Raw genomic sequence first — 23,852 nt, forward strand, 5'->3', positions numbered from 1 at the left:
GGATTGTAGAGGGGCAGGCTGGAAAGAACTACATTGGTTATAGGCTTTTGGAGTAGTTTTAGAGGCAGAAGGCATTTTGGAGTACAGTGGGTGTGACTGAGAAGGAAATAAGTAGAGAGATTCATAGTATAGGTTGGAGATATAACCAGCCAGATTCTTTGTGGATTTCTGGTTGGTTGCATGTGGGTTAGATTAAAGAGAGAAATTAATGGTTCTTAAGTTTTTGGTCTAACAACTAGGTGAATGAGGTTCCATTTACTAAAATGGAAAAGAAGGAAGGAATAACTTTTGAAGCGGGGTGGAGGAGCTTAAAAATTTTGTTTTCTATGTCAGGTTTAAGGACAAAGTTGAGATAAAGTTGTAAGCTGCTTAGCGTATTGCATGGCACATGGTAGACTTAATACAAGACTCTTGTATTTGTTATGTTGAATAGTAAACAATAAATTATAGTTACATTGTGGCATATTGGTGCATTAAGGGGTTGTATGTGACTTAGGAGTTTCTCGTTTAGGTGTATAGATGGGAAGTAGTGCCATTTCTATGCTAGAACCCTGGAGATTTTGTGGAGAAAAAATGCAAATGCAGTTTTGGGCATGTGGCTGTGAGGTGGCTATAAGAACTCCAAAGGGGGCCACAGTGGCTCAACAGGCAAGAATGCTCTCCTGCCATGCCAGAGGACCTGGGTTCGATTCCTGGTTCCTGCCCATGTTAAAAAAAAAAAAAGAACTCCAAAGGGTCAGTGGAGATAGTCCAGGGGTCTCAAGAGAGTATTTGTGCTGGCGATACTATCTCAGAACTATTGGAGGGACTCTAGAAGTTGTCTGATTTACTTTTTTTTCCTAGCCTATTTTCTTGAACTTCTTGCCTCTCTTGACTTCTTCCTCATCTTCCTCTTCTTGCCCCTCCATGTTTCCACTTGCCCTTGGGCAGGCTCTCTCTATCACTACCAGCCTCCCCTTGCATATCCCTTGTCTTACTTGGCTTTTGTCAGCCTAGATTAGGGGCCAAGATATAGTATAGAAAGTCTGGCTGTGCTCATTGTGCATGATCTTGAGTAAGGCACAGATTTTACTCTTTTGTAGTAATAATTTTTGAAGAGATATTGTGCATATAAAAAGCACTCTGTTAATGCCTCTGGGAACTATGGTGCCTTTGACCCTTCCTTTTCCCAGCTGATTTTTTTGGTCATCATGATTTGGGTCTGAGCTTTTGGCCTTTTAAGGGATTCTGTGGCCATGAGCATAGGCTTACAGGGTGAAGAAGGAGGTAAATAAATCAGTCATTAGCAAACAGATGAGACCATATTTTGCCTCATTCTGGCACTTCTGTGTAGAACTGAGCCAGAGAAAACTCCAGAGCATTGTAGTTGGAAAATCCCAATGGACCCTTCTAGTCTGACTGGGGTACTCTAACCCTTGCAAATAACTTTCACCCTATCCTTCCTGCTAGATATGTCCATGTGGGAGAGATGCTGGCCGAGGACTCCTGGGTTGATATTCAGTTTTTCTGTTGGTTCTTTCACCAGGACATCAATAGTCTCAACAAACAAATTGCCCAGCTTCAGGATTTCGTGAGGGCCAAGGGCACCCAGAGTGGCCGGCACCTGCAGACCCATTCCAACACCATCGTTGTCTCCTTGCAGGTAGGACCTGGGGGAAAGAGGGAGGGAGGCATGGGAGGAAGGTGTTTTCTTCACTGGTTGACCCTCTTCCTTTTCTTCTAGTCCAAATTAGCCTCCATGTCCAATGACTTCAAATCGGTTTTAGAAGTGAGGACAGAGGTGAGACTCTGAATAGGAGGGAAGGAAACTGAGGACCCATGGGGGAAATGGCATAGAGGTCAAGTGGAAGGGCAAGTCATGGGGCCAGTGGGAAGGATTTCTTTAATGTATGTACTTTTCAGAGAAGAGGCCTTAGGACCTTTGCATTTTTTCCCCAACCACAGAACCTGAAGCAGCAGAGGAATCGGCGGGAGCAATTCTCCCGGGCGCCTGTGTCTGCCCTTGCTGCCAACCATCTGGGTAAGTCACAGGCAATATGGGAGGCCCTGAGGGGTAAAGCGTAGTTATTTCAGCTGTGATGTCATCCTCCCAAGGCAGGTGCAGCCTAGAAAAATGGAGGGGCAAGAAGTTGGTCAATCCCAGGGGCCTAGACATTGAAAGGCTTTTTATCTCTCAAAGGTCAGGCAGAATTGCTTGGATTCACTGTCCACACTTAGTCACCCATCTTCTTACTTTTGGGATGAAGTCAGTGTGTTACAAAGAGTTACAGTAGCTAATTTTTTTGTATATACTTGCTCGCTTTATTCACATTCTTTCATTTAATTTTTACGACTGTCCTTTGAGAAAGCAACTATTATTATCCCCATTTTACAGGTGAGGAAACTGAGGCTCAGAGAGTTAAATGACTTGTCCTGGGTCACAAGGCTAGTAAGTGCCAGAGCTGGGATTCAAATCCAGAGCATGTGGGCGTTAAACCTGCTTATAACCACCAAGATGTGCCATGTCTTCTTTTCTTCAATAGGGGGCGGTGCTGCGGTTTTGGGGGCAGAGTCCCGTGCCTCTGGGGATGTGGCCATCGACATGATGGACTCTCGGACCAGCCAGCAGTTGCAGCTTATTGACGAGCAGGTACCCAGGCTCTGAACTGGGAGGCATTGCTCATCTTTTCCAAGGGAGGATAGCAGCATCTCTTTCCTCTTCTCATGGTCCACGGCGAGTGTTTGGTGTATGCCCTGGGTGGAATGATAAGCTGGGTCCTAAAGATACAGGTCCTACCCTCAAGATACAGACTCTGTCCTGAAGAAGCTCACAGTACCCTTGTGCTCTTTTCCTCTCCTGAAGGATTCCTATATCCAGAGTCGGGCAGACACCATGCAGAACATTGAGTCTACAATCGTTGAGCTGGGCTCCATCTTTCAGCAGTTGGCACACATGGTTAAGGAACAGGAGGAAACCATTCAGAGGTGAGACTGTCTCTCACCCCAAACAGAGAAGGCTTCTCTTCCCTGTGGATTGGTGTCCTAAATGTTTCCAGGGACAGCTCTCTGCCCTTTGGCATCCTGCCCACCCACAGGGCCCAGTTCACCTGTCTACATCCACACTCAACAAGTGTTTATTGAGCACCTGTTCCATGTCAGGCACTGTTCTAGGTGCTAACGATATGGTGGTGAATACACCGCAGTTTATCTGGAATTGGGTGGAACAGGAGGGCACAGCTGTTCAAAAGAATTGACAACTGTTCTAGTTTGCTAGCTGCTGGAATGTAATATGCCAGAAACAGAATGGCTTTTAAAGAGGAATTTAATAAGTTGCTAGTTTGCAGTTCTAAGGCTGAGAAAATGTCCCAGTTAAAATAAGTCTATAGAAGTGTCCAATCTAAGGCATCCAGGGAGAGATACCTTGGTTCAAGAAGGCCGATGAAGTTCAGGGTTCCTCCCATGTGGAAGGGCACGTGGTGAACACAGTCAAAGTTTCTCTCCTATCTGGAAAGGCACATGGTGAACACGGTCAGGGTTCCTCTCTCATCTGGAAGGGCACATGGTGAACACGGCATCATCTGCTAGCTTCTTCTCCCGGCTTCCTGTTTCATGAAGCACCATGGGAGGCATTTACCTTCTTCATCTCCAAAGGTCGCTAGCTGGTGGATTCTGCTTCTCGTGACTGTGTCGTTCTGCTCTTCTCTCTCTGAATCACTCATTCTCTAAAATGTTTCCTCTTTTATAGGACCCCAGAAACTAATCAAGACCCACCCAAATGGGTGGAGACATGCCTCTACCTAATCCAGTTTAACAACCACTCTCGATTAAATCACACCTCCAGGGAGATGATCTAATTACAGTTTCAGATATACAATGCTGAATAGGGTTTAGAGGAAACGGCTGCCTTTACAAAATGGGATTAGGATTAAAGCATGATTTTTCAAGGGTACATACATCATTTCAAACCAGCACAACAACCAAAAAAAAATTTTCAGATATAAATAAGGGAGAAGTAGGGTAAAATGTTAAGAAAGTGACGAAGTAAGTATATTAGATTGGGCCCAGGAAAGATTGCTCTGAAGAAAAATTGACACTGAAGCAGAGACCTGAATGACAAAAGAGATCCAATTATGCAAAGAAGACAGAAAGTATATTCTATGCAGTAGGGACAGTAAGAGTGAAGTCCCTAAACTGGGACAATCAAAAAGGCCACTGTGTGGCTAGAGAGGTACAGGATGAGACTGGAAGGAGGAAGGTGGGGCCAGAGCATGCAAGATTTTGAAGCTGGGTAAGTCAGTAGGTCTTCTGTCCCACCAATAAGAGGGCCTCTCTCCTCCTCTGATGCCACCTGCTATATTGCAAGAGGCATTTTATTTGCTCCTCTTTTGTGGCACTTAAAATTAGTCAATCAGTTCTGGAGACATTGCAAAGAGACAAAGATTCCTGCCCTTGTAGAATTTATATCCTAGTAGGAAGGATAGATAATTTAAAATAAATATAAAACAAATAAAAAGTAAAAATAAAATAAATATAAGTAAATTGTCCTCTTATGTTAAAAAGTGTTAAATGCTCTAAAAAGAGTAGGATAAACTGTTCAGGAGTACAAACTTTGGAAGAGGCCAGTTGTAATTTTAAATGGGATGGTTAAGGTAGGCTCTGTTAAGAAGGCGTGGGGAAAGATTCAGAGAGAGCAACACTATGAAGCAGAGAGTCCACCAGCCAGTGACCTTTGGAGGTGAAGAAGGAAAATGCCTCCCGGGGAGCTTCATGAAACTGGAAGCCAGGAGAGGAAGCTAGCAGATGATGCCATATTTGCCATGTGCCCTTCCAGCTGAGAGAGAAACTGACTGTGTTCACCATGTGCCTTTTCAGACGAGAGAGAAACCCTGAACTTCATCGGCCTTCTTGAACCAAGACTGAATAGTTCCAATTGACCTATCTTTAAGATCGCTGTTTCTTTCTTCCACCAGCCTAAATCTGCTGTTTAGTCCTGTGCTGGTTTGAAAGAATTTATGAACCTTAGAAAAGCCATGTTTTTAATCCAATCTTGTGGGAACAACCGTTTCTTCTAACCCCTTATCCAGTATAGGTTGGAAACTTGACTAGATTATCTCCATGGAGATGAGACTCACCCAATTGTGAATTTTAACCTTGGATTAGATGGAGATGTGACTCCACCCATTCCAGGTGGGTCTTGATTAGTTTACTGGAATCCTTTAAAAGAGGAAATATCTTGGAGAATGATGAGAGAGCCAGAGCCACAAGAACCACAGAGCCCACACAGTCAGAGACCTTTGGAGATGAAGAAGGAAAATGCCCGTGGGGGAGCTTCATGTAACAAGAAGCCTGGAGATAAAGCTGCAGATGTCACCATGTTCACCCATGTACCTTTCCAGTTGAGAGAGAAACCCTGAACCTCATCAGCCTTTCTTAAGTGAAGGTAATCTCTTGTTAGTGCCTTAATTTGGACATTTTTAATTGACTTGCTTTAATTGGGACAGTTCATGACCTTAAAACTGTAAACTTGCAAATCAATAAATTCTCCCTTTTAAAAGCCAAAAAAAAAAAAAAGGTGTGGGGGAGAGTGAGGGAGTTAACAGTGTAGATATCTGGGCAAAGGATCCCAGGGAGAGGGGGAAACGAGTATAAAGACCATGAAGCAGATTGTGTCTGATGAGTTTAATGATGGCAAAGAGTTCACTAGCTGGGGACAAGTGAGTGAGACAGAGAAAGGAATACAAAGAGAGGTCAGAGGGAAAATGAGGGACCAGTCGTGTGGGGCCTTTTAAGGCATGGACTTTTGATCTGGGTAACATGAGGGGCCATTGAAGGGTTTTGACCAAAGGATGGTATGATCTGGCTTCTATTTTGAAGGGTAATTCTTGTTGCTGTATTGAGAACAGATTGTAGGGAGCAAGAATAGAAGCAGGGAGATCATTGCAGAGGCCTTTGCGGTAATCTGGGCATGACGTGATGGTGACTGGTCCAAGGTGGTAGCACTGGAGGTGCTGAGGAGTCTTTGGATTCTGGGTATGTTTTGAAGGTAGAGCCAACATGAGCAGTTGCTTGAACTGGATGTAAGGTATGAGAAAAAAGGAGGAATTATCAACTCCTCCAAATTTTTTATGTAAACTACCAAAACTACAGCTGGCTCCTTGGGGTAGAATAGGTGGAGGGTGAAAATGAGTTCAGTGTTGGGCATGTTATCCAGCTGGCAGATGGATATATGGAGTGTAGGAGAGAGGTCTGCGACAGAGATAGAGATGTGAGCAGAATTGGACCTTAAGACTGGTAAGGGGGTGACAGTAAAGAGAAGTATCAAAATCTGAGTCTGGGGCAATTTTTAAAGTCAATGCTCAGTCTTGGGAGGAGACTTAGAAGGAGCATAGGTGATGAGGTATTGTTTATTTTTAATAGTAGCAAAATATATATAACAATTCATTTTTACAATGTTAACTGGACAATTTTTTTGACATTAAGTGCATTGACAATACTGTGCAGGTCTCGCTGTTGTCTCTTTCCATACTATTTTCATTATCTCTATTTCAGTTTGCGAAAGCTGCCAAAATACAATATACCAGAAATGTTCTGGCTTTTAAAATGGGAATTTACTAGCTTACAAGTTATAATTTTAAGGCTGTGATAATGTCCAAATTAAGGCATCAGCAGGAAGATACCTTCTCTGAAGAAAGGCTGCTGGCATCTGGGACAGCTGTTACATGGGAAGGCACATGGCGGGCATCTGCTGGTCCTTCTCTCTCAGGTTTCATTGCTTTTATCTTCTGGCTTTGGTAACTGTCTCTGTGTGAGTGTATCCTTGTCTCTCAGCTTCTCTGAGCTCTCTGGTCTTTTCTTTTATCTTCTCATAAAAGACTCCAGTGAAAGGATTAAGACCCATCTTGAATGGGTGGGTCCCATCTCAATTGAAATAACCTCACTGAAAGGTCCATCTACACCAGGTCTGTGCCCATAAGAATGAATTAAAATAATATGGCCTTTACTGGGTACATAAGAGCTTTCAGACCACTGCACCCCACCCTCTGGACCCCGAAAAGACATGTTTTATATATAAGCAAAATATATTCATTCCATCACAATATCACAAAATCCTTAAATCGTTTCAGTAACAATAATTACAAAGTCTCACCAAAATCAGTTACAGGTGTGGTTTGTCCTGGGGCAAAATTCCCCTCTGACTGTGGACCTGTGCAGGTTGAAACAAGGTATTTGCTTCCACCATACAAAGGAGAGACAGTCATAGAGTGAACCCTCCCATTTCTGTGAGGAGAAATTGGGAGGAAAATGGGTCACTATACCCAAACAGTTCTGAAAACCTGCGGGGCATACTTCATTAGATTTCCAGATCTGAAAGTCATCTATAGAATGACGTTTTATCCTCAAGACTTGAAAGAGCAGCAGTTCCACCCTTTCCAAGGGCTTGCGCAGCAGTCCTGCTCACTCCAATGGATGAGAGCTCCAACATCTCCAAATATTGTAGAGACCGCCATGCTCTCAGCCCCACCCTCCTTCATGGTGGCAGCTGGACTCTCCCCAGTGTCGGGAGCACAAGCTTAATTTCCTTCAGAACAGTGGGGTGGCAACCAGACTTACCCCAGTCTCTGGGGTGGGGACAGGCTCCACCCCCTTAGAACAGTGGGGTGGTGGCCAGATTCTCCCTAACCCCTGGAGAACGTGCTCCACTCTCTCTGAAGCCTGAAACGGCAGCATTCTTCCTGAACAACAGGGCGGTCAAGCTCTCCTCGATCTCCCAGGCGTCTTAGAGCCCTGGATGGTAACACTTCCAGAACAACGGGGCCCGCCCTCTGCAAACTTCAACCTCTCCTGGCCTCAGGTGTCTTAACTCCAGACCTTAGGCGTCTATAGTTCTGTCTTTGAAGTAATTTTTCCTTCAGGCTGTCCCTTTTAGTCCAGGCTGGCAGTGGTTCCATTCATACAGATCTTGTAAAAAACGATTTGGTTTTGCAGACAGCACCCAGGGCTCCTACCCATCAGACTAGTGGACTTTTCACAGATCATTTCTGGATAACTTCATCTCCAGTCTTGACCCACACTGAAGTGTCTGACCAGTTCATTTTCAGTTAAATCCTCACATGCGGTTCTGTCCTCTTGGGACTTGTGTTCTGGAAGCTCAGAAATGTTCAAATCATCAGTTTCTGGTTTCTTTGTACCCAAGAGTTCAGTTCTCAGCTTTTCTCTTTCTTGGATTTTTCTATAAGTTGCAAGGAGAAGCCAGGCTGTACTTTCCTCATTTAATTTGGAAATCTCTTCAGCTCAAAATCCCAAGCCAAAACTCATACTCATTTGGCAATCACTCCCCGTTCCCCCTTCCCTACACCCCTGGTAACCAATATTCTATTTTCTCGCTCGTGAATTTGCTTATTCTCTCATGTAAGAGAAATCATACCATATTTCTTCTTTTATGTCTGACTATTTCACACAACATGATATCTTCAAGGTTCATCCATGTTGTAGCATATACCAGCACTTCTTTTTATGACTGAATAATATTCCATGGTATGGATACACCACATTTTGTTTATCCATCTGTTGACGGACACTCCTGTTGCTTCCACTTTTTGGCTATTGCAAATAATGCCCTGGTGAACGTTAATGTATAAATATCTGTTTGCGTCCTTGCTTTCAGTTCTTTAGGATATTTACCTAGGATGAAATTGCTGGGTCATATGATAATTTTGTGTTCAACTTTCTGAGAATCTGCCAAACTATTTGTCATCAACTATGTAGGAGTATTCCTTTTTCCACATCCTCGTTAATACTTGTTATTTTCCGTTTTTAATAACAGCTATCGTAGTGGGTATGAAATGGTATCTCCTAGTTTAATTTGCATTTCTTTAACGGCTAATAATGTTGAGCATCTTTTCATGTTTGTACTTGCTGGCCCTTTGAATTTCTTCTGTGGAAAAATGTCTATTCAAATCTTTGTGCCATTTTTTAATTGAGTTATTTGTCTTTTTGTTGTTGAGATGTAGAAGTTTGTAATATATTCTGAATATTAAACCCTTATCACACAAATAATTTCCAGATAGTTTCTCCCATTTTTAGGTTATTTTTCACTTTCTTGAAAATGTCCTTTGATGCACAAAAGCTTTTAATATTAATGAAGTCCTTTTTGTCTATTTTTTCTTTTGTTGCTTAATCTTTTGGTATAAAATCTACAATTCCATTGCCATCTTCAAGGTCCTGAAGAGATCTCGCCATTTTCTTTTAAGAGTTTTATAGTATTATTTCTGATATCTAGGTTGTTGATCCAGGTTTTGAAAAAATTTTTATTATTTTTAATTGTTCTGTGAGTTTACAGAACAAATCATGTATAAAATACAGGATTCCTGTTTGCCTCTCCACACCAATACTTATATTGGTGACAAAAAATTGTTAGAATTGATGATCGCACTTTTTTATAATTCTTTTGCTTTTAACAGTTAGTTACATTTGTTACAATTGATACAAGACTATTAAAATAGTGCTAACTCTTGTCCCTAGTTTGTGTAGGGTTATTTTTTTCCCCATATTCCCAACCTATTTTTTTCATGCATGTCTTTATTTTATTACTCATCCCCCGAACACTGAATAAAGTGATGTCACTCGAAAGGTTTTTACGTGTTCACAAGATGAAAACTGTATGCTTATACAGTCATAATCAAAGAACAAAGCTACTAGATTACAGTTCAAGAATTTCAGCTATTTCCTTCTACCTATTCTAATACACTAGAAATTAAAAATAAATATCTGTATAATGAGGCAGTAGTCATAATCATTGTTAAATCCTAACTTCTCTGTTATATCCTCTCTCTCCTTTGATCATTCTCTCAGTCTTTAGGAATGTCTGGGGAATGACTGTTCTAACTTCTTTGTGCTGAAAAGGAGCTTCGACATTATGCGGTATTGATCCATTTTGAATTAATTCTTGTGTATAGTGAGAGGTAGGGGTTCCCTCCCCCCCTTTTTTTTTTTTGCATATTGATTTTCAAATCTTCCAGCACCATTTGTTGAAGAGACTATTCTTTCTGCATAGAATGGACCCTTGTCAAAAATCAACTGGCCGTAGATGTGTGCATTTGACTTTGAACTCTCAATTCTATTCCATTGGTCTAGGTGTATATAGCTATCCTTATGCCAGTACCACACTTTTTTTTTTTTAACAGTTTTTTTATTGTGAAATATAACATGTACAAAAAAGCGACAAATTTCAAAGTAGATTTTAACAATTAATTTTGAACAGATTCAAGTGTTTGGTATGGGTAATGGTTCCACAATTTCAGGTTTTTCTTTCTAACTGCTCCAAGACACTGGAGACTAAAAAGAAATGTCAATATAATGATTGAGTAGTCATACTTATTTGTTAAATCCTAACTTCTCTGTTATAACTCCTCCTTCTCCTATCATCCTTCTCCCAGTCATTAGAGCTATTTGGGTTATGCCCATTCAGACTTTTTTCATGTTGAGAAGGGGTGTGGAGAATATGGGATAGGGGGATGAAAGTGGTTAATGTTCTTTTTTTTTTTTACATTTTAGTGCAATTTTATTGAGATATATTCACACACCGTACAAACTATCTGAAGTGTACAATCACTGGTTCACAGTATCATCACATAGTTGTGCATACAAACCCATGATCGATTATAGGACATTTTCATCACTCCAGAAAATAAAAATAAAAAAGAAAACCCAAATCCTCCCATACCCCTTATCCTGCCATATTGTTGATCCATAGTATTGGTGTGGTATGGTTAATGCTCTTGGAGAGACTGGCACCTCTGGGTTTTAGGATATATCTGGCCTAGGAACCATCTGAAGGTTGTAGGTTTCTGAAAAGTAAACTTAGTATATGCAACTTTTGTAGGAGCTCAGATAGAGCCCTAGGTGTTCTTCAGGGTTAATGGAAATGACGTTGGTTGGGGTTGGCAGACCTTGGCAATTAGCAATATCTAGCTGAAGCTTGCATAAGAGTAGCCTCTAGAATAGCTTCTCCACTACATTTGAACTCTTTTAGCCACGGATACCTTATTTTGTTATATTTCTTTTCCCTTTTTTGGTTAGGAAAACATTGTCGATCGCATGGTACCAGGGCCAGGCTCACCCTTGGGAGTCGTGTCCCATGTTGGCAGGGAGACTCACACTTCTGGATGTCATGTCCCATGTAGGCCAAAGGATAATGACTTTTCTTGCAGGATTGGGCTACAGTGAAAGAGAACACATCTGAGCAACAAAAGAGGTTCTCTGGAAGTAACACTTAGGCATAATTATAGGTAGGCTTAGTGTCCCTGCCAGAAATAAGTTTCATAAGAGCAAGCTTCAAGATCAAGGGCTTGGCCTATTGACTTGGGAGTACCTAGTGTTTCAGAGAATATCCAGGGTTTTCCGGCTGGAAAAATTTATACCACACTGTCTCTTAATTACTTTAGCATTATAGTATGTTTTGAAATCAGGTGTGTGAGTCCTCTGCTTTATTCTTTTCTTTCTTTTTTTTTTTTTCCTTCCTCGGCTTTATTCTTATTTTCAAGGTAGTTTTGGTGTTTTGGGACCCCTTCAATTCCATATAAATTTGAGGATCATTTTTTGCCATTTCTGCAAAAAAGTCTGTTGGGTGCTTGGTAGAGGTTGCATCGAATTTGTGGATGGCTTTAGGCACACTGTCTTAGTATTTCGTTCTCCTGCCTGATTGCTCTGGCTAGATCCTCGAGTGCGATGTTGAATAACAGTCATGACAAGCATGTGTCCTTTCTTTGTTCCTGCTCTTCCCTAGGAATGCTTTTTCAGTATTTCACCATTCCATATGATATTTGCTATGGTTTTTTCATAAATGTCCTTTATCACGGACCTTGAGAAAGTTCCCCCCTATTCCTAGTTTTCTGAATGTTTTTCTCATAAAAAAGTTGTCTTTTGTCAGTTGCCTTTTCTGCTCAATTGAGATGATCAGGTGTTGTTTTTTTCCTTCATTCTATTAATGTGATATGGTACGTTGATTGATTTTCTTATGTTGTGCCATCCATGCACTGCCGTCTACATCAGTACCACCCTGAATGCACCTGATCTCATCTCTATATATTTTTAAATTTTTATTTATTTATTTACTTATTTAATCAGCAAGCCAGAACAACATACAAACACAAACGTTCTTTTTTAAATTTTTTTATTAATTTTTAAAATTAAAAAAAAAACATGACAAGAAACACAAACATTCTTAATATGTGGTCATTCCGTTCTACATATATAATCAGTAATTCACAATATCATCACATAGTTGCATATTCATCATCATGATCATTTCTTAGAACATTTGCATTAATTCAGAAAAAGAAATAAAAAGACAACAGAAAAAAAAAAAGCAAAAACAGAAAAAAAAATTATACGTACCATACCCCTTATCCCTCCCTTTCATTGATCACTAGCATTTCAAACTAAATTTATTTTAACATCTTTATTCCATGTTTACTGTTGATAAGGTAGATAAAAGGAGCATCAGACACAAGTTTTTCACAATCACACAGTCACCTTGTGAAAGCTATATCATTATACAGTCATCTTCAAGAAACATGGCAACTGGAACACAGCCCTATGTTTTCAGGCAGTTCCCTCCAGCCTCTCCATTACATCTTGAATAACAAGGTGATATCTACTTAATGTGTAAGAATAACTTCCAGGATAGCCTCTCAACTCTGTTTGGAATCTCTCAGCCATTGACACTTGAGCTCATTTCACTCTTCCCCCTTTTGGTCGAGAAGGTTTTCTCAGTCCCTTGATGCTGAGTCTCAGCTCATTCTAGGGTTTTTCTCAATCCCTTGATGCTGAGTCTCAGCTCATTCCAGGATCTCTGTCCCACGTTGCCAGGAAGGTCCACACCCCTGGGAGTCATGTCCCACGCAGAGAGGGGGAGGGTGGTGAGACTGCTCGTCATGTTGGCTGGAGAGAGAGGCCACATCTGAGCAACAAAAGAGGCTCTCTTGGGGGTGACTCTTAGGCCTAATTTTAAGTAGGCTTGACCTATCCTTTGTGGGGTTAAGTTTAATATGAACAAACCCCAAGACTGGGGACTCAGCCTATAGCTTTGGTTGTCCACACTGCTTATGAGAATATCAAAAATTCACCTTGCGGAGGTTGAATTTTCCCCCGTTCTCACCATTCCCCAAAGGGGACTTTGCAAATACTTTTCCACTGACTAATCAAATCACTCTGGGATTCATGGGGCATCACTCTGGGCAAACCAACAAAATCTCATGTCCTACCTAAGGTTCCATGTACTTATGGTGTTCAACCAAGCTGCACTAGTCAAAATATAAATTTTGTACCAAATAAACATTTTTTGCTTTAGTCTCACACATAAGTTGAAATTTTAAAATATTAATTACCATCTATTTTCAGCACCCTGCAGTAATGACATTCCTTTGTTCTTCCTCATGCAAAAACATTTTTAAAATTTGTACATTTTGTCACTATCATTATATACTCTAGGCATTCCTAGATTATACCATCTCAATCTTTATCATCTGTCTTTCTGATTTCATTAACACAAACATTCTCAATATACAAACATTCCATACATGGTGTGCAATCAGTGGCTCACAATATCATTACATAGTTATATATTCATCACCATGATCATTTTTTAGAACATTTGCATCACTCCAGAAGTCAAAGAAACTACCACCTATCACTGGATCTTGAAGATGTTTCCCTACATTTTCTTATAGGAGTTTTGTGGTGCTGGTTCTTATATTTAGGTTTTTGATCCATTTTGAGTTAATTTTTGAATTAGGGTATGAGATAGAGGTCTCCTTTCATTCTTGTGGTTATATATATCCAGTTCTCCCAACACCATTTATTTATGTATCTATTTAGTTTTTGTTTTTAATCTCATCACAATAAATGTTTTATGGAGATTCACATCAGTTATTTAATCACATGCATTTGTAATAATCAAAGTGAGTATAGTAGAGTTCATGGACTTTTAAACATGACATTACTATTCAGCAAATTAATATGAAATGCATTGCAATTACAAGCTTTAAGGAATTCACATTGTTTTGGTTCTCAAAATCAAATAATAAATGTTTACATGATTTATATCTTTCAAATATAAAAGCACGCAATTAGATTTAGACTAAAGGAATTGGAAGTTAAATTTATACATCTCCAAATACATGCAGTTTTACAAAGATAGTGTCATTTTTTTGTCTCTAATAAAAATAAAATTTGGATAGACAAATTACATTTATTTATTTAATTTTATTTTAAAATTTTTATTGACAAAACAAAACAACATACACAAACGTTCTTAACATATGAACATTCCATACTTTGTGTACAGTCAGTGGCTCACAATATCATCACATAGTTGTATATTCATCACCATGATCATTTCTTCGAACATTTGTATCACTCCAGAAAAAGAAATAAAAAGAAAAAACTCATACATACCGTACTCCTTACCCCTCCCTCTCATTGATCACTAATATTTCCATCTACTGAATATATTTTAACTTTTGTTCCCCCCAATTTTTTTCTATACCCCTTACCACTCCCTTTCATTGATCACTAGTATTTCAGTCTACTCAATATATTTTAACATTTGTTCTCCCTATTGTTTGTTTATTTTTAATCCATATTTTTTACTCATCTGTCCATACTGTAGATAAAAGCATCAGACACAAGGTTTTTACAATCACACAGTCACATTGCGAAAGCTATACCATTATACAATCATCTTCAAGAAACATGGCTACTGGAACACAGCTGTACAGTTTCAGGCATTTCCCTCTAGCCTCTCTAATATACCTTTAACTAAAAAAGGGGATATCTACATAATGCATAAGAATAACCTCCAGGATAACCCCTCGACTTTGCTTGAAATCTCTCAGCCACTGACATTTTATTTTGACTCATCTCTCTTCCCCCTTTCGGTCAAGAAGTTTTTCTCAGTACCTTGATGCTGAGTCTCAGCTTATTTTAGGATTTCTGTCCCACGTTGCCAGGGAGGTTTATACCCATGGTAGTCATGTCTCACATAGAGAGAGGGAGGGCAGTGAGTTTGCTTACCGTGTTGGCTGAGAGAGAGATAGGGCACATCTGAGCCACAAAAGAGGTTCTCTGGGGGTGACTCTTAGGCTTAATTTTAAGTAGGTTTAGCCTATCCTTTGTGGTAAGTTTCATATGAACAAACCACAAGATTGCGGGCTCAGTTAGACCTAATTTTAAGTAGGTTCAGCCTGTCCTTTGCAGGGATAAGTTTCATGTGAACAAACCCCAAGATTGAGGGCTCGGCCTGTTGATTTGATTGTCCCCACTGCTTGCAAGAATATCAGGAATCCTCCAAATGGGTTAGTTGAATTTCCCCTTTTCTTGCCATTCCCCCAAAGGGACTTTGTAAATACTTCTTTATTCACTGTTCAAATCGCTCTGGGATTTATTGGGGCATCACCTAACCTAGACAAACGTACAAAATCTCTTGCCCTATTCAAAGGTCCATGTACTTATGGTGTTCAATTAACCTGTGCATGTAAGTCATATTAGGAAATGCCCTGGTCAAAATATAAATTTTACACCAAATAAGCATTTTTTACTTTAGTCTCACACAGAAGTTGAAGTTTTAAAATACGAATGACCATCTATTTTCAGCAACCTGCAATATTGCCAACACCGTTTATTGAGGAGACTCTCTCTGTCTTAGTTGTATGGACTTGAGCCTTATAAAAAAAACAGTCGATCTCATCCCTTGTAAACATGAAAAAGTTAAGATAGACATTGCCCAAAGATCTGTATAGATTGGGAGAAGAATCAAAGGAGAAGAAGGAATTATACAGAGAAAATAGGATAGAACAGATGAGTATGTCTGCTGAATCATTATATTGATAATTCTTTTAGCCTCTAGTACTTTGAAGCAGCTTAGAAGGAAAAATTTGAAATAGTGGAGTGGTAACCCATAAAAACTCTAAAATCTATTCTGTAACCACTGTTAAGATGTACTTTGAAAATTATTTTTCTTTTTTTCTTTGTTTTATATATTATCTTATAAAAACATTTTTATATGTTAAAAAAAAAAGTTTAAAAAGCCAGTTAATCTGAGGGTCTATTTTTGAGCTCTCAGGTCTATTCCATTTGTTCAATATGTCTACTTTTATGCCAGTACCATGCTGTTTTGATCACTGAGCTTTATGATATGCTTTAAAGTCAGAAAGCCTGATACCTCCCACTTCATTCTTTTTTTCAAGATTTTTTTCGCTATTTGAGGCCTGTTTCCCTTTCAAATAAAATTGATTATTAGCTCTTCTAATCTGTCTGTTGGAATTTTGATTGGTATTGTATTGGATCTGTAGGTCAATTTGGGTAGAATTGACATCTTAATAACATTTAGCCTTCCAATCCATGAACATGAAATGTCTTTCCATTTATTCTGGCTTTCTGCATCTAGATTTATAAAAGATATCAGCCTGTAATTTTAATTTCTTGTGCTGTCATTATCTGGTTTTGGTAGGTGCTGACCTCATAGAATGAGTTAGGAAGTTATCTCTCCTCTTCTATTTTCTGGAAGAGTTTGAGAGGGATTGGTGTTAAATCTTTTTTAAATGTTTGATAGAATTCAGCAGTAAAACCTTCCAGTCCTGGACTTTTCTTTATTGGGAGGGTTTTAATTACTGATTTAGTCTTTTTGTTTCTTTTTAATAGTCTTTTTTTATTATTTATTTATTTATTTAAATACCAAAAAACACCAAGCAAACGCAGACATTCCTATTTTGATCCTTCCGTTCTACATATATAATCAGTAATTCACAATATCATCACATAGTTGCATGTAATAGTGTCTTGGTTAATTTCCACATATTTTAAAATTTTCCAGTTTTCCTTCTGTTTTTTATTTCTAGCTGTATTCCATTGTGGTCTGAGAAGATAATTGGTATGATTTCAATATTTAAAAATTTATTAACATTTTGATTTGTGGCTTCACATATGGTCTGTCCTTGAAAATGTTGTACATTTGAGAAAAATGTGCATTCTTTTGTTGGGTAGGCATAATCTGCATATGTCCATTAGATTGGTTAATAGTGTTGTTCAGGTCCTCTGTTTAGGTGGTCTGTCAATGTTTAAAAGTGGTATATGGAAGTCTCCAGCTATTATTGTGGAACTATCTGGTTCTCCCTTCAGTTTGTCTATTTTTGCTTCATATATTTTAGGGCTCTGTTGTGAGTTGCATATATATGTTTATAATGTTTTTATCTTTTTCCTGGATAAAAAGATGTTTTTCCTTTTATCAGTATGTAATATCCTTTGCCTTTTTAACCTTTTTGACTTAAACTCTTTTTTTTGTCTGTTAATAATATACCCACTCTGGCTTTCTCAGTGACAGCTCTTCTTTCTCCTTTGATCCTTCTCCCAGTCTTTAGGGATATTTGGGCAATGACGTTTCAACTTCTTCGTGTTAACACAGGATTTTATATGTACTAATATAATTACTTTTACCAATGTTCTTTATTTCTTTTGATGTCTTTGAGTTACTCTCCACTGTCTTTATTTCAGCTCGAAGTTATCCCTTTAGCACTGCTTGTAGATCAAGTCTTATGACAATGAACTCTTTCACTTTTGGTTTATCTATAAATGGCTTTATTTCTGTTTCATTTTTGAAAGATAAATTTCCCAGATATAGAAGTCTTGGTTGTCAGATATATATATATATATATATTTTTAAGTATGCCATCCCAGTGTCTTCTAGTTTTCATGGATTCTGCTGAGGAATCCACTGTTAATCCTATTGGGGATCCCTCTCTAGTGACAAGTGGCTTCTCTTGCTGCTTTTTAAAATCGTTCTCTTTGTCTTTGGATTTTGACAGTTTTACTATAACGTTTCTTTGTGTTGATCTCTTAGAGTCTATCCTGTCTGGAGTTCATTGAGCTTCCTGAATGTGTGTATTCATGTCTTTCATCAGATTGGAGAAATTTCTGGCCATTCTTTATTTTTTTTTCCCAACAACTTTATTGAGGCATGTTTTTACATTCTATATAATTTACTTACTTCAAGTATACAAGTCAGTGATTTTTAGTAAATTTACCACATGTGCAGCCATCGCCATAAGTCACTTTTAGGACATTTCATGACTTCCATAAAATCCCTCACACATATCTACTGCTAAACCTTCCCCCTACTTCCCTTCCACACACCTTCCCCAGGTAACTTGAATCTCATTTCTGGGTTCATAGCTCTCTGGCCATTTTTTCTTATAGTTTTTAATTTTTTGTTCCTTTCTCTTTCTCTTGTCCTTTGGAAGTCCAGTGATGCATACGGTTGTATGCTTGATGATGTTCTACAGGTCCCTCAAGCTTTGTTCATTTTTCCTCATTGATTTTTCTCTCTGCTCCTCGCATGGATAATTTCAATAGCCTTGTCTTCACGTTTGCTGATCCTTTCCTCTGCCTGTTCAAATATGCCTTTGAATCCATCTAGTGAGTTCTTATTTCAGTTACTGTACTTTACAGCTTTAAATTTTCTGTCTGGTTCCTTTTTATAACTTCTGTTTATTTTGTAGAGATAATGTTTTCCTGATTTCCTGTAGTTCTTTGTGTATGGGTTCCTTAGCTCATTGAACGTAGTTAAGACATTTGATTTAAAAGCCTTTAGCAAATAGTTCCTGGGTATGAGCGTCCCAGGCTGCTTTCTTACAAATATTTTTTTTTTCCTGTAAATGGTCCATACTTTCCCATTTCTTTGTGTGCTGTGTAATTTTTTGTTAAGTACTGGAAATTCTGAGTATTACGTTGTTGTAGCTCTGGGAATTTAATTCTCCCGGTTCCCTAGGATTGCTGTGGTTGTGTTGCTGCTATTGTTGAGGACTGAGACCATTAATTTACAGCTTTCCCAGACTGTCTCTGCTACCAGACAGGGAGTGGAAAGAGAAAAGAAGGAAAAAGAAAAGTTACTGTCTCTTATTTAAAACTCCTCAGCCACTTTGGCCTGAAGGAATTGAAACAGTAGCCTGCCTCAGAGCCAGCCCCCAGCATCTGAAGTAGCTGGGCAAAAGCAGGGATCAGTGATTAAATCACACACCGTTGGTACTTTACGTACACAGCTTTGCTTTTTGTTTGGTTGCTGTAGGGATTGCAGTATGCATCATTATCCTTAATACTTAAATTTGTGCCACTTGATGTAAGTGTAACAACTCTGCAACCCTCTTCTCCCTCCTTTAGGCTATTGTTGTTATATTTGTTGTATCTGCATTATAAATCCCACAATACCATGATAATTTTTGCTTTAGAATTAAATGTATTTTTAAATAAATTAACAGGGAAAAAAGTTCTTTTATATTTAGTCACATATTTACCATTCCCAGTGCTTTTCATTCCTTCCTGAACTTCCAAGTTGTCATCTGGTATCATTTCCCTTTTTCTTTCTTTTTTAGTACTTAAAATTTTTTTTTACATCTTTTAATATTTTTATTGAGATATCTTCATGCAACATATAGACCATCCAAAGTATACAGTCAGTTGTTCACAATATCATCACATAGTTGCATATTCATATCATTTCCCTTTAACCTAAGGAATTTTCTTTAGCTTTTCTTGTAATGTGGATCTGCCGATGACAGATTCTTTTACCTTTCTTTTTTTCTGAAAATTTTATTTTGTCACTTCATTCTTTATAGAGTTTTCTTGTGTGTGTGCTAACATATATGCAGCATATGTAATTTTCCATTTTAATCCTCTTCATTATTGAAGAGTATTTTCTCTTCTAGATTTAGTTTTATTTTTTAAGTACTTTAAATGTATTATTTTTTTGTCTTTTGGTCCCCATTGTTTTTAATGACAAGTTGGTGATAATTCTAATTGTTGTATGTAATGTGTCATTTTTCTCTGATTGCTTTTCAAGACTTTTTTCTTTGGTTTTCAACAGTTGACTGCAATGTGTCAAAGAAAATATGGTTTTCTTTGAATTTATTCTACTCGGGGTTTGCAAGCTTCTTAAATCTGTAAATTTGTTAGGGTGATGATTCTTTTTGATGCTCAGATGGTTCCAGATTTGTTCATTGCGAGCCAATAATTTTGTGTTCTTTTATAGGGTAAGAGAAAATAAAAGTACTTTTGTATCTGATGTTGATTTAAACAAAAATAAAAATCAGTGATATAGGAGAGAAAGAGGAGAATTCTCGGAGTGATGGCCTTCATAAGAGAGAGGTGATGTGATCCAGTGCATAAGTCCAGGGCTTGGCTCTCCAGGGGGCCCAAGAGTTATGTGTATTGGGGGTGGGTGGGAAGGCAGGGAATATTGTACAGATGCTGGGGGTAGACGAGGAGGCGGTGGAGGGAGGCAGCTCCCTTCTGACTACCTCAGTCCTCTCAGTTCAGTTAGAAGAAAGCAGGTTTGAGGAATCCACAGGTTAACACTCCTACCCACTTGGCTATTTTTTTTTTTTAATATTTTTTATTGTGAAATACAACATATTTGCAGAAAAGTGATAAATTTCAAACTACAGCTTAATAATTCTAGAGCAAATTTCACAGTATAGTATGGGATACAGTTTACAATTTCAGGTATCTCCTTCTAGCTGTTCTAATATACTAGAGACTAACAAGAAATATCAATATAGTGATTCAGTAGTCGCAGTCATCTGTTAGATCCTTAGTTCTTTGGAACAACTCCTCCCTCTCATTTGGTCCTTCTCCCAGTCTTCAGGGATCTTTAGGCAGTGCCCATTCTAACCATTGTGACTTCATGATGTTGAAAAGAGGTGTTGGCTTATGGGGAAGGGAGATTAAACTAGTTAATGTTCTTGGAGAGACCGTTATCTGTGGGTTTCAGGGCTTAACTGCATTGGAACAATTTGGAAGTTTTAAGTTTATGAAAAATAAACTCAGTAAGTGAAAGTTTTCTAGAGCCTCAGATAGACCCCTGAGTATTCTTTAGGGTTTTCAGGAATACTGTTGGTTGGGGCTTCTGCTCACTTGCTCTTTTGCCTTTTAGGCAAGTTCTAGTACTGATTGATCTTTATTCTCCCAGCACCTAGCGAGTGACTTGACCCTAAGAAGTCTAATGTTAAATAGTTTTATTAAATCATATGATACTGAGTGAACGCCTGCATTTGTATAAAGCAGGTTTCCCAACACTGATATACTAGTCAGCCTCATACCTGGACATATGATTCATCAGGTGGGAGTAAATTGGGTCTCCAGGAATATTCAGTTTTTACAAGGTCCCTAGGAGATATGGACGAGCATTCAGGTTTGGGAACCACTGATTAAAAGGACATTTATTTATTTAATCCACTTCTGTGCATTGAGCACCAGCTATTTACAAGGTAATGTGAGTGCAGCTGTCTTGGTCCTAGAATTAGGATAACTAACTTAATTTTCTCTGACTGACCTGAGCATTAGGTAACCCCAGAAAGAGGCTATAAACACTATAGCTCCTCAGACTATGATGTAGTTTGAATATTAGAATATTGTTGTAATTCAAGGAAACAGAGTTATAAAAGATACTAAGGCCTTTCCCAAATGCTTAGGTGTTCTAAATAGAATATTTAAATAATATATATGTAACTTTACAGTTTAGTCTTCCTTGAAAGAATGTTATAAGTATTTTTCAGTTTAAGTATTCATCTGTTCATTGGTTTAGCAAACATTTGTTGCTGCTTCTGTGAGCACGTCCTGCTGGGCCTGGGGGATAGGGTCTCACTGGGACTCATCGTCTTGCAGGGAGCGATGTACAAAATGACAATTATAGTTCATTGTTTTACGGGCAGGAAGAGGACGCAGGGCGAGGGTGCTTACTCAGTAGGCACCTCTCCTAGATAGGGGCAAACTACCTTTCCAGAAGTGATACCAAGCTACAACTTGAGGAAAAGAAAGCCCATTCTTTGTGGTGGTGGTAGAGGTGGGAGGGGTGGGGTCAGTATAGAAATGAGAAGGCTTGGTGAATGCAGAATTTATCCCGTGTAGCTAGGGGGATGGGAAGGGATGAAGCTAGAGAGGCAGAGCCTTATCATGAAGGATCTGTGGGTCACAGCAAGAAGCTTGGTCTCAGAGAAAGAACACAAGAGGAAATGGTGCTGGGTAAGGAGGTTTTTGCCAGACATGTTGTGTGTCAGACTTTATGAGACAGCCAAGTGGCAGGGGCCCATAGGCACTTGATGCATGGATTGATGCTTGAAAAGAAGGTTTGGCTAGAGGTAAGGACTTGAGAGTCAGTGGCTTTTTGGTGAAACCATGGGCATAGAGGAGACCTCCCCGGGACATTGGGTAAAGTGATAAAAGAAAGACGGGACAGATCCCCAAGAAACACTAGCATTCAAGGAATATGCAGAGAAGGTAAGAATCTGTCCAGGAGACTGAGGAAGAAGGTTCAGGAAGATGGAAGAGGAAGGAAAGAGAGATATATTCTTAGGAGCTGGGGTGGAAGGAATTATCAGAAGGAAGGAGTGATCATTTCTCAGTACCCTTAAGAAATGAAGTGTGAGGTAAGAATTGCGAAGTGTTAATTGGATCAGTGCCAGCAATGCCAGTTGAATGGCTTAGGAAGCAATTTTATAGCAGATTGAAGTAATAAAAGGGAAATAAGGAAAAAAACATTTTTGAGTAACCATATGCAAAATAAATTGAAATTTTTAAAGGGTTAAAATTTAGATACAATTGTAGTCATTCTTAGGATTGCTTTCTGCATGTAGTGGGTCTGGGTATGCGCACCCTCTTAGGAAACCCACTGTTTTTTTGGGTTTTTTTTAAATTTTCTGTTTTGTTTATTGTAGTCATCTTAGTGGGTTTGGGTTCTCACTGTAGTTTTTTTTTTCATTCTTAACATATATAATTCTGTTCTACATATATAATCAGTAATTCACAATATCATCACATAGTTGCATATTCATCATCATGATCATTTCTTAGAACATTTGTATCAATTCAGAAAAAGAAATAAAAAGACAACAGAAAAAAATTCATAATACCATACCCCTTACCCCTCCCTTCATTGATCACTAGCATTTCAATCTACGTTTTTTTTTAACATTTGTTCCCCCTATTATTTATTTTTATTCCATATATTTTACTCATCTTTTGATAAGGTAGATAAAAGGAGCAACAGACACAAGATTTTCACAATCATACAGTCACATTGTGAAAGCTATATCGTTACACAGTCATCTTCAAGAATTTTTTAACATAATTGTGAAATATATATACACAAAAAAGCAATAAATTTCAAAGTACATTGTAACTAGTAGTTATAGAACAGATTTCAGAGTTTGGTATGGGCTACAGTTCCACAATTTTAGGTTTTTCCTTCTAGCTGCTCCAAGACACTGGGGACTAAAAGAAATATTTTAATGATTCACTAGTCATACTCATTTGTTAAATCCTATCTTCTCTTTTATAGCTCCTCTTTCTCCTTTGATCCTTCTCCCAGTCTTTTGGGGTATCTGGGTTAAGCCCATTCTAACTTTTTCATGTTGGAAAGGACTGTCAATAGTATGGGATAGGGGGATGGAACTTGTTGATGTTCTGGAGAATGACAGTCTCTGGGATCTGTTCTGTAACTACTTATTGAAGTGTGCTTTGATATTTATTGCTTTTTCTGTCTTTGCTTTGTATATATGTTATATTTTACAATTAAAAAAAACATTAAAAAGAAAAAAAAAGGCCCGTTTGCATTTTTGAGAAGCTAAACAGGTGATTCTTATTTTTTTCTAAGGTGTGAAAGCTGCTGATCTAATCCTTTTTATCATCACAATCAGCTTTGATCTAATCTTGTTCATTCCTTTTCCTTTTCCACCAATTTGTAAATTAAACAGCCAAACTACAGAAATGTTGAGTGGATGGCACAAGGAACACTCATATTTCTTTCACTTAGATTCATCAACTGT

The 23,852-nt window shown here is 38.5% G+C and overlaps 1 protein-coding gene across 4 annotated transcripts in view; it reads left to right on the top strand.

The window, feature by feature from the left end:
- Positions 1-23,852, top strand: part of STX5 (syntaxin 5) — a 32,788-nt gene that overhangs the window by 5,128 nt on the left and 3,808 nt on the right. For all 4 annotated transcript variants that reach the window (XM_077115938.1, XM_077115940.1, XM_077115939.1 and 1 more), the window contains exons 6-10: positions 1,526-1,642; positions 1,724-1,780; positions 1,945-2,020; positions 2,523-2,629; positions 2,843-2,964. In XM_077115938.1, coding sequence (XP_076972053.1) covers positions 1,526-1,642; positions 1,724-1,780; positions 1,945-2,020; positions 2,523-2,629; positions 2,843-2,964 — 479 coding nt within the window. The remainder of the gene's footprint in view (positions 1-1,525; positions 1,643-1,723; positions 1,781-1,944; positions 2,021-2,522; positions 2,630-2,842; positions 2,965-23,852) is intronic.

This window comes from Tamandua tetradactyla, chromosome 9, assembly GCF_023851605.1.
Source record: "Tamandua tetradactyla isolate mTamTet1 chromosome 9, mTamTet1.pri, whole genome shotgun sequence".
Classification (NCBI taxonomy): Eukaryota; Metazoa; Chordata; class Mammalia; order Pilosa; family Myrmecophagidae; genus Tamandua; species Tamandua tetradactyla.